This window comes from Echinops telfairi, unplaced genomic scaffold, assembly GCF_000313985.2.
Source record: "Echinops telfairi isolate 266 unplaced genomic scaffold, ASM31398v2 ScPeMD7_5868;HRSCAF=6743_0, whole genome shotgun sequence".
Taxonomy (NCBI): domain Eukaryota; kingdom Metazoa; phylum Chordata; class Mammalia; order Afrosoricida; family Tenrecidae; genus Echinops; species Echinops telfairi.
This window is the reverse complement of record NW_022109767.1, coordinates 11834044-11846003: the sequence shown is the minus strand read 5'-3', so window position 1 is coordinate 11846003 and position 11960 is coordinate 11834044. Positions and strand designations below refer to the sequence as shown.

General features: G+C 36.3%; 1 protein-coding gene across 1 annotated transcript in view; it reads left to right on the top strand.

Annotated features, from left to right (window-relative positions):
• SMARCA5 (SWI/SNF related, matrix associated, actin dependent regulator of chromatin, subfamily a, member 5) overlaps positions 1 to 11960 on the top strand; it is a 53174-nt gene that overhangs the window by 10531 nt on the left and 30683 nt on the right. The window contains exons 3-6 of the mRNA XM_004708748.2: positions 2750 to 2916; positions 5431 to 5531; positions 10630 to 10730; positions 11531 to 11710. Coding sequence (XP_004708805.1) covers positions 2750 to 2916; positions 5431 to 5531; positions 10630 to 10730; positions 11531 to 11710 — 549 coding nt within the window. The remainder of the gene's footprint in view (positions 1 to 2749; positions 2917 to 5430; positions 5532 to 10629; positions 10731 to 11530; positions 11711 to 11960) is intronic.

Genomic DNA, 11960 nt, shown 5'->3' with positions numbered 1-11960 from the left:
GAGAACTAGAAAGGCGAGGCTTCACCACCCATTTATCCCTCCGCCTTTCAACCAGACCCACATGTGATAATCGGCCAGGCTGGCACAATTAACTAACTCACTTTCTCATTTGCTACTTTCTAACTATAAGCAAGTTTTGCTATCTGCTCAATTTCTGAATCCAGGATGCTGAGCACTACTGATGGAAACTAAGTAATAGTACTGATGGAGAACAAGGTAAATTTAGTTTTTACTCAATTGCATTCAGTGTTGCTCAGCAGTTCCATTTCATCATTGCCATCAATTCCGTTCCACATCATGGTGAGCCTGTAGTTCAAGGTGGAACTGCCCCTGTGGGTTTCCAAGGCTGTACGTCACCATCTTTTCTCTTTTTCACTTAGCTTAGTGATTTTGAGGGTACCTATGATGTTGTGTGCATTCATAGGTTATTTCTCTTTTTTGTTTGTTTAACAGTTTTATTGACATATAATTCACATATAGTACAAGTATTATCGCAAGACATTTGGAGCCCCTTGAAAGTTCCTTTTTTTAGAAAGGTGTGATCTTAAGAGTTTTACATCTCACCCCTCCTCAGGCCCCTGTCTGTCATGAAAGATCACCTCAGTTAGGCTTATTGTGACCATTTTGGTAAAAATTTTAGTACCACTCCACTCCCCATCCTTAGCTCCTTAACCTTGCTTTATTTTAATTTTGAATACTTAAACCTTCTGACAAATGTACATAATTGACCGATTGTTTCTTTTTAGTACTGGATGGTAATGAAAACTTTACATGGAAATAAAGTACTTCACTTCTGATAGACACACAACAGAATTTGTTGAATTGAACAACTTTTAAAGATGATATTGCTGATTGGAAATGTTTTGAAATAGTGAAGACCTCTTCAGCCATTTTGAATACTGTAGAAAAGCTTTTATTCAAAAACATTTCTTTAATGTCTGAGAACCCAAATATCATCCGTGTTGATTTCCAAAGTTTATATAATTCTAAGCATACAGCTTTATTTCATGCTCAACATCTTAGAGTTGCATGCATGTTTTGGGCTTTTTTCCCCATTGGAAAGAAAAACGTGTCAGTTTAATATTTAATCAGTTTGTAATTTTCAAAAAGAAAAAGGGCTGAGTCTTATGTGTATAGAACATTACCAGCAAGAAATGTGTTCATCTTTCATTAGGGTGTCTCACTGCTATTATTGTACAGATTGGATTTCTTTAACAACCTTTTGCCATTGCGATGTAGAAAGATTACATACTTTCTACATAGTAAGTTGGTCTTAAACTCTTACAGTGGTGTGATATTTTAAAGTGGAGTTCTGCTTTAAAAAATATGTTCCATTTGCAGCATTACAGTGTTTGGATGCCTTTTACCTTTTAAAAATTCATTCTAAAAGCGGAAATTTCAAACATTTGCTAGTAGGGAATAGTTAAAAGTGTGACAGGTGGCAGATATGAAAGGAAGGAGTGGTTTTGATACCAACAAATGAGTTAATACTTCACGATCTAAAACATTTTTTTCAAACTGATAACTTTAAACTTTGGCACTAGTCCAGTAGACTTAGCTCTTGAATGAATTTTCCCTCTACCGCTGAATATATTTACTTTTATTGTTCAGTGTCTGACTTCTAAATTTTTTTTTTTTTTGAGTGGGGGGCTGTATTGTATGATATAAATGCAGTAGTTTTATGCCTATAATTCAGTGAAATACACAGGGTAAGTAAAAGCATTGCTACTAGGGTTTCAATTCATGCAGACAGATTTATTTCAAACAAAATGTGTTTTAAACAGTGGAAGACTAGTCTCATTAGAGTACTTAAAAAGTCCAGTCAAAAGTTGTACTTGAGGCAGTTGGAGAGGTCAGCTGTTCTAAGATTTCCAAATGTATACATGAAAACCTTGGTAGACTTCCTTCAAGGTCACAGATGATCACAGGGTCTTGTTAGAAATTTGTGAAACTTGAAAACTGCTCAGGTGAGAAATAGGCCAGGAAAGCTGTGCCTAGGAATCTCTTCCATCGTAGTGTACCTGCTTATTCATGCTTGCAAGGGCTAAGAAGCGCTGTGCTGTGAGAATGCTGGAAACTTTACCGCATCTCCTTGTTTTCACCTTTCAAATTTTCTTTCTCAAAACAGCATTTAAAAGGAATGCAGTTTGAGCCCCTAGATGCCTTTTTGACATGGTGTAAATCCAGTGCAGAATTCTTCGTGGAAGGGTTAGAAATGAACATGGCAGCTTCAGAAGTGTGTAGCCCTGGGTGGCAGATGTACTGAGAAATACTTGTTTCTCAGTCAGGCTCTTGCTTAGTACAGGGTTCTGGGATTTTGTGGCAGTAATGATTGACTTTCAAAGACCGGGTTTGACCTGTCATGATGATGAGAAGTGGGTTTACCAAAGTGAAGTTTGCTCCTGCCCCTTACATTCATTTCCTTATTCCTATCATGTCTGATCGGTTTTCTTTCGTTCATTTTGCCATTTTTAGGGTTTGATTTAAGTAGAATAATACTGGGTTTAATCATGTACGATAGGGAGAATATGCCATTATCTTTCAGTTATTCACTATTGTTTTTGAGCTCTCATATGTAGTCTCTCCTATGTGGCTTGTTAAGATTAACATCTTTTTGACATTCATCCTTGGGTCAGTAATTTGTTCTTTTTTATTGCTGAGTTCATTAAATGGAGGCACCTCGAAAATTTGATAATCTGAAGTTTTATTGAGAGGCTGATCAAATGTATCTTTAAATTTTTTTCTTCAGCAAACTGACCGTGCAAATAGATTTGAGTATTTATTGAAGCAGACGGAACTATTTGCACATTTCATTCAACCTGCTGCTCAGAAGACGCCAACTTCACCTTTGAAGATGAAGCCAGGACGTCCACGAATAAAAAAGGATGAGAAACAGAACTTATTATCAGTTGGCGAGTGAGTAATTATGAGTGGTTTAAATAATCTAAAAATTTATTTTTGACAATCAGTTCTGTAAAAGCCTTGCTATTCACTAAGTCAATTCCAAGTGTGTTAGTCTGAGTATTTTAGAGAAACAAATCCACAGAAACGCATGTATAAGAGAGAGTTTTAAATAAAGGTTAAGTGAGCATCAAGAAAACATCCCGACCCAGTGCTGTCCAAGTCCAACATTAGCCTATATGTCCGTCACCAATCCATGAAGTCCTCCATCTCACAAAACACAGGCAATGATGCCGACTGCAGGAGGAAAGCCGAATCAGTGAGCGTGTAAGCATCTCAGTGCTGGCAGGGGTCTCCACACGGGTGCTCCAGCACCCAGGGCTGCATCGGGGTAGGTCCATGCAGCATCTCCTCAGGGTTGTCTTGCAGGAAGTGAGACTTGCCAGCTGAAGCAGGGAACTGGCTAAGGCACCTGCACCCTGGTCTGACCATCAGAAAGCAAGAAACACAAGAACTTGAAAGGCGAGGCTTACAGAGCCATTTATCTCTCTGCCCTTTAATTAATCCCACATGTGTTTATCGGCCAGGTTGGCACAATAAACTTTTAACTGTCTCATCCAAGTAATGGCGACCTTGGGTGTTTCAGAGTAGAACTGCTCCATAGTGCTTTCTCAGCTATAATTTTACAGAAGCAGATCTCCAGGTCTTCCACAATACTGCTTGATGAGTACTACCAACTGGTAGTACAGCAGTCGAGTGAAAACGAGACACGAAATCACTTTTTAATTTAGCAACAACAAAAAGTTTCAGTGCTATTTTTTTACCACTTCCAGTTGGGTTGACAGGATTTAGCCATAAATGTGTAATTAAGTTGGAATGCATAATGCCATAGTTTTATAGCATTATATAATTTATTGGTTATAACAACCATAGTGACTTATATAGCCTATATAGGAAGGGGTACCAAGCATGTAGTTTTGAAGCAACCATCATGAAATGATGTCAGGGAATGGATAGTGCAACTAATTCTAACTTTTTTTGGTTGGTGTGTAACGTAGAAAATAGATTTAGACATCTCAGTAGTAGAATTTATTGTGTATTGTCTATAGATCAAACATCTTTATTAAAGAAAAAAAAAACTAAAACCAAATTCAGTGCCATAGAGTCTGTTCCAGCTCATATTGACTTTATAGGGTTGAATAGAACTGCCCCTTTGGGTTTCTGAAATTTTAAATTTTGACAGGAACAGAAAGCATATTTTCTCCTTAGGAGCAGAGCACTTGGTGGGTTCAAATCCTACTCACCTTAATGTGGTTAGCAGCTCAGTATGTAGCCTACCATACCACCGGGGCTCCTGATGGAAAGTGTAGTTGTCAAATGGAAAGTTTCAGAATTGGGTAGTAAGTTTTACTGAATGAGAACCTTTGGAGATTAAGAAACCTTCAATAATAGATAGGGCTTCAGAAAATTAGTTTTATGGAAACATATTTGACTTCTGTGGGTAATAGCTGGACATGTGTATTTTAAAAGTTTTCGATGCGGAGTGGAGACCCCAAGCCTTTTTGTAGACCCAAATTGTAGACAATTGGACATCCCTTACAGAAGCATCACTAGGAAGAGACCAGCCAGTCAGGGTACAGTATAGCACCGATGAAACATACAACATTCCTCTAGTTCTTTAATGTTTACCACCACCCCACTATCATGACCTCAATTCTGCCTTAACTAATCCAGCTAGAACAGAGCATGTACACTGGTACAGGTAAGAGCTCACAACACAGGGAATCCAGGACAGATAAATAACCCCTCAGGACCAATAATGAGAGTAGTGATACCCAGAGGGGAAGGAGGAGAAAGGGGGAGCTGACCACAATGATCTACATCTAACCCCTTCCCAGGGGGACAGACAATAGAAAAGTGGATGAAGGGAGACAGTGGTTGGTGTAAGATGTGAAAAGAATATATAAATTATCAAGGGATCATCAGGGAGGGAGGATGGGGGAGGGGGAGAATTGAGCTGATATCAAGGGCTCAAGTAAAAAAATGTTTTGGAAATGATATGGCAATATATGTACAACACAATGGATGTATACATGTATTGTGATACAGCTCTACAGGCCCCCAATAAAATGATTTTAAAAAGTGTTTTGTGTAATTATCATTAGAATCCCGATGAGAATCACTGCTTAAAACCTTATGACCCAATTTTACAGATTTTGGGGTAAAGCCGTATTTGAAAATTTTAATTCTTAGACCTCTCTTTTTTCCTGTCAAAATACTTAGTAATTTCTAAAAACAAGGTGATAGGTTGGTTTCCGGGTTAACCTAAGGTACTGTACTATAACCTAAGATATAATAATTTTTTAACTGCTTAAAATATTTCAGATTTAAATTGACTGATAACTTCTGGAATTCACTATTTAGGCTTTATCTAAGTGCTTTTTAAAAAATGGAATATTGATAAACTTAACAGTTAAGTTGAAATGTAGCTCAAAATTTAAATTGTTTGATTTATTTTAAACTTTACAGTTACCGACACCGTAGAACAGAACAAGAAGAGGATGAAGAACTATTAACAGAAAGCTCCAAAGCAACTAATGTTTGCACTCGATTTGAAGACTCTCCATCATGTATGTGAAACGTTTTATTACTTAATTTAAAAATAACTTACTTTTAAGTATCATTTGAATGTTTTTGATTTGTCTGAGGTGTAATTTATAAAGGGAATGTTTTAGTAATCTTTTGGAATTGTAGAGCACCCTTATCTTTGTTTAAAACTAGAGTCGATAGTATATCAATGTGATAGTAATGATGATAAGTTACTAAAGTATATAAAATACCTATATGTTGTTGCTCCTTTATATGTAAAGCTAGGGATGGTGTTTTGTCTTCTATTTGATTGAGATAAAACCGAATGTATGTTTTTAAAAAGAAGTGATGAAGATCAGTTTATCCTTCACCTGATGCTTTTTTATAAAAAAAATTTTGCCCTGAAATTTAATTATTAGTGATTTTTCCAAAAGAAAACAGATCTAAGCTTTATTTATAATTTTGATAGGTGGCACAGAAACTTCCCTTTGTTTTTGCTGAAGCCCAACAGTTTTTGTTCCTGGTTTTGAAGAGCAGTTTGTGCTATTACAAGAGTTGTAAGCATAAAATGATTTATAAAGGTTTATATAGGGAATGGTTATTTGTACCATACCCTAGGGTTTGTTGCAAACTGAACTGTAGTCAGGTGTCTGGTTAGAAATTCATTCAGTCTGTTTTACGGCTTTGTTTTGGGTACCGAATAATCAGTTTGTATGATGCTAGAGGTGAGGTATTATACTGTTGCATTCCTGCTTTGTCATTAATTTCCCTAGTATTGGTTGGCTTTTTATTGGAATGGTATTCAGTAGAGACTGGAGAATGTATGACTTAGAGAAAACAGTAATAAAAACACAAAAATAACGCTGGTAATTGTGGAGCGTATGCTTGGTAATTAGCCTGGGATACTGGCCGATATATAAAAAACCCTGAAAGAGATGTGTTTCTGCAGGATTTTTAAAAACAGAATTTATTTTATGTTTATAAGGAGGAGATCAAAATCACCAGAGAACCCCTATGTCTTTTTGAAAGGATCTAACTTTGCTTAGAAACACTTGTAATGGCATTAAAAAGGAAATGATAAAGATCAGTCAGTATGTAGGACCAGAATATGAGAACTGAGTGACTGGAATAGTACTCTGATGCCTGTAAATAAGAAACAATTTCAGGGTGGGTGCTCCGACACTTATGATTCCTTGTTTATCTTTCATAGCCATTACACCTACTTTACTCAGGATTATAGCAGCGACTTCTAGTGAATTATCCATGACCTCAAGTCGGCTCTGACTCACAGTGATCCCCTTCACACAACATTTAAGCACTGGCTGGTCCTGTCATTCCTTATACTCGTTATGTTTCAGTCTGTTTTGGTAGCTGCTGTGTGTGTGAATCTAAAAAGGTCTTCCTTTTAAAATTTGCTGACACTCTTAACTTAGCAGGCATGATGTCCTCCTGCAGGGACTGGTTCCTCCTGATATCATGTCCAAAATACATGAAGTGAAGTCTCACCGTCCTCATTTCTAAGGAGCATTTTGGCCATACTTCTAAGACAGGTTTGTTCTTCTGGCACCCCCTGGTGTATTTAGTGTTCTTTGCCAGCGTCATATTCCAAGGGCATCAGTTCTTCATTGGTCTTACTGTCCTGCAGTCTCATGCATACGAGGCAATTGAACATACTATTGTTTAGGTCAGGCTTATCATATTCCTATTAATGATTTTTCATTTTTTCAGTGGATTTTCCCAATACAATATATTTGATTTCTTGATTGCTGCTTGTGTGAGCATTGCTTTTAATTCCAAATAAAATGAAATCCTTGATAACGTCAATCATTTCTTAGTTGTCCTGATATTTCTCAATGGTCCAGTTGTGTGAGGATTTTTGTTTTCACTACGGTGAGATGTAACTCATACTGACAGCCAGTCTGATTTCAACAATAAATGCCCAGGTCCTCTCACTTTCAGATGTTGTAGTATCATCTGCATAGCTCAGTTGTTGTTAGTCATCATGGTCTTTTTTAAATGGTCAGTTTCTCAGGTGATATGCTCAGTATACAGATCGAATTGATCTTAAACCATGTAATATCCCTTTGTTCTGTTTGAATGACTGCCCTGGTCTATGTACAGGCTTTGCAAAAGCACAGTTGTCTTGGAATTTCCATTCTTTAAAATTACCCATAATGCTGCTATTTGTAGGGTTTTCACCTTAGGGATCCCTAGTCAATGCTTATGGAAGGAGCACTCGAGAAATCAAGCAACATATTACATTGGGTAAATCAGCACAAGATCTATGTAAAAGTGTTGAAGATAATCAGAAGTCACTTTGAGGACTAACTTGAGCCTGACGCAAGACATGGTATTTTTAGTCTCCTCATACGCATGTGTAAGTTGACCCTGAATAAGGAAGACCACAGAAGACTAGATGCCTTTGGGTTATGGTGGTAGTGAAGAATATTGAAAGTACTGTGGAATGTTAGAAGAACAAACAAACCTGTCTTTTAAGAAGTATAACCAGAATACTCCTAAGAAGAAAGGATGGCAAGACGTAGTCTCATATTTTGAGCATGTTATAAGGAGGGACCAAACCAAAAACCAAACTCACTGCCATCAAGTCAATTCCAATTCAGTGATCTTATTGGACAGTGTAGAACTGCCCCTGTGGGTTTCAGCGACTAAATTTTGATAGGAGTAGGAAAGAAAGCCTTGATTTTACTCCCAAGGAGAAGCTGGTGGTTTTAAACTACTGACCTTGTGGTTAGCAGCCCAACACAAAACTACTATGCCATTCGGGGCTCCAAGTCAGGAGATAAAAGTTTGTGAAAAGAGGCATCATACTGGGTTGTGCCAAGTACCCTGTAATTAATTCTGTGAGCATATATGATCCTGTATTGTAATTGTCTAATTATCTTTATCCCTTATTCAGCGATAAATGCCTTAGGACAGGACTGAATCTTATTCATTATTCATACCTAGTACCTAGCACTGGTGGTATGGTGGTCTGTAATCTGCATGGTTGGCAGTTCAAAATCAACAGCACCTCAGTACAGTAGAAGGCTTGCAAAAAAAGAGGAAGACCCTCAAGGAGATTAGTTAAATACCTTTGTCGTCAATAAAACAGGTGTAACCAGCTTTCAGGTTATTTTCTGCTTTCAGCTCAGATTAGTCAGACAGCAGTCATACCCTTTGTTCCAAATCCTCTTCTAAATTTTTTGGAGCCTCTGACAGTCTATCAGTGTACTGCTGTAACTCCTTTTGAATATCTTTAGCAAAATTTTATTTTTGTGTGATTGTTAATGACACTGTTTGATACTTTCTTCATTTTATCAAATACTTTTTTTCTGTGTAATGGGCACAAATAAAGATCTCGTCCAGTACGTTGTCTTCAGATTTCTAAGCATAGCATGGTGAGTGCTTCTAGCGGTGCATCAATTTGTTGGAATATTTCCATTGGTATTCAGTCATTACTGACCTTTTTTCTTTACCATTGGTTCTTGATGATAGGCTGCCTCCTGAAACAGTTATCTGTCGACAAGTTCTTTTTGGTGTAGTGACTTTGTGGTCCGACCGTCTTGGTGCTTTCTGTGTCATTCAAGTCTCGGCTCACATGTCTAGTTCTGGTACCTTGAGAAATGCTGAGCATTTTCTTTCTTTGTGTTTTCTATGTCGGTCTTTGCATATTTCATTACGATACTCTCTTCTCCATCCCCCTTTTGAAATTCTTTGTTCAGCAAATTTATTCTATCATTTCGCCCTTTTGCCTTGACTACTCTGCGTTAAAAAGCAAGCTTCACAGTCTCTTGCTACACCCACTTTGGATGTTTCTTTCCTATCTTTTAAATTGCACTGTTTTCTTTATGTATGATGTCCTGATCCCATCCAACAACTTGAGTATTGGTCATTAGTGTTCGTTACATCAGATTTATGATCTGATTAGTAGACCGACCCTCACCTTAATCTGACTGATGAAACCAAACTTCATCATCTCTTTTCACAGAAGTGGTCAATTAAATCCCTGTGAATTCCATCTTGTACTGCCCTTTTTTTTAATTAAATTCCACTTGTCACTGGTCCTTATTTATTCAAATTTTAAAAACTGTTTGATTGCTTTATGTAATTCATATAATTTAATCCAACAGTTCAGTCACATGAAGAGGAGTTATACAGTTATCATCTCAATCAGTTTTAAAACATTTTCTTCATTCTTGTATTCCTTGTTAGTAGATTCCCATTTCCGTCCAGTCTCCCTTGTCATGCCCACAAGGAACTATTAATCCGTTTACTGTCTCTAGATTTACCTGTCCTGGATTGGTATGACACAGAAAAACATAAAACAAACAAAAACCTATTTTGAAAAAGCAAAATATTAAAAACTAAAGCAAAATTTAAATGGTTCATAAGGGAATTCAAATGCTAGGGTGCTAAATTTTAGTTTAACTGCATCTACAGTAATTCATTATCCCAATGCTTATGAACTAAACACCATTCTACTTCAAGTTGTCATTCCTGACATACTAGATTGTATGATTGCTTAAAAATGTCCAACACCAGTCATTTTCAGTCTTCGGGAGTTCCATTTTTACAATTCCAATTTTTTAAGATCCTATTCTGCAATTTCCATTTCTGGTTTTTATACCATCAGTAAACAAAGGTCCTAAGAGCTTTACTCCATCCACATCATTAAGGTGGACTAATTTGTGGAGGCAGCTTTTCCCCAGTCGTACTTTGATAGGTTCCAACTTAAGAGGCCCTCTTCTGTCACTATATCTGACTCTGTTCTGATACCAATCAGGTTTTTGGTGGCCAACTTTTTTTTTTTTAATCTTTTTATTAGGGGCTCATAACGGCCAACTTTTTAACAAGTGTTTTTCTAGGTTTTTATTTGTAGTCTGAGAGCTGTGCTGAAACCTGTCTATCGTAGACAACCCTGCTGGTTTTGACTATGATCTAATGGTATAGCTTCTAGGATCACAGCACTGCTCTATTACAAACTGATACAAAAATGTTTTGTGACCTACAACTTGCCAAGTGTCTAGAAGATAGGAAAGTCAGAGTAGTCATGTGTACCCCCAAGTTAAAACAGTTGGAAGTCACTTGATTATTTGTATTTTTTTTCTTTAAAGATGTCTTTTCCCCTTCTATTTTCAGATGTGAAATGGGGTAAATTGAGAGATTATCAGGTCCGAGGATTAAATTGGCTTATATCTTTATATGAAAATGGCATCAATGGTATCCTTGCAGATGAAATGGTATGTGATTTATGTCTTTTTTAAGAAGTAAATTTGTGGGGAAAGGGGATTATTTTGCAAAATATGTTAGACCATTGAGTTTATGAAAACTTTGTTATTAATATTGCCAATCTAGGACATTACCAAATTTACCCTTAGACTATTATACTAGTTTGACTGCATAAGTAGGATCTCTAAGTACGAGGAATTAATCATCTGCAAGTATTAGTTTTCTAAATTTATTGTGAGAAATAGACTTTTGTTTAGATTTTGTAAATAATACCATTTATGCAAAAAAAGTAAACTGTTAATAGCAAGTTTGAATATTTTATCCATTTTAAAAAGTGAGGTCTTCAAATATTTATCAGCAATAAATAATTTTTCCCACGATGCCAACTCTTAAGAGTTGTTTCATATATTTTAAAATATTTTAATTCTTGTATGTTTGTTACTATTTGTATAATGTTTAAATATTTTTTGTGACATGTAGTGCTAAAAGTACTTGCTTGGGAAAGGTATGGAGTCAAGAAGTGAAGGATTCAGTTCTAGCTCTGCTGGGTGACCCTGGGAAATTACTTAATTAAACTTTCTGGGCCTTAAGTGGATGATGATAATAGTACTTCCCTTCATAGACTTAACAAAGATTAAATTATGTAACACTTATAATTGAACACATTAAGATCCTTCATGTCCTTCATGTTAGCTATTACAAATATTTTTTATTTTGTAACATCATATATAGATACATGTACACACACAAAGGTTTAAATGTGAAATTGTGGTTTTGCTTATTTTATTGTGCTTGTTTTGAAATCTTGCAGGGCCTGGGAAAGACTCTTCAAACAATTTCTCTTCTTGGGTACATGAAGCATTATAGAAACATTCCTGGACCTCACATGGTTTTAGTTCCTAAGTCAACATTACACAATTGGATGAGCGAGTTCAAGAGATGGGTACCAACACTTAGATCTGTGTGTTTGATAGGGGATAAAGAACAAAGAGTAAGTTTGTCGTATTTCATTATACTTTTTAATTAAAAGAATGTGAATTCAGAATTGGAAAATGGCTATAGGAGGAAAAAAGGCAAAAGAAATCTAACAATCTTGTTTTTTACATTTGTGAATAATTCACAAATTATCATGATGGTTAAGAATTATACTGCCCAATAATTGGCAAATTAAATAACCATACACTTGCAATTTTCTTTTTTCTTTTTTAAACATTTTATTAGGGGCTCATACAACTGTTATC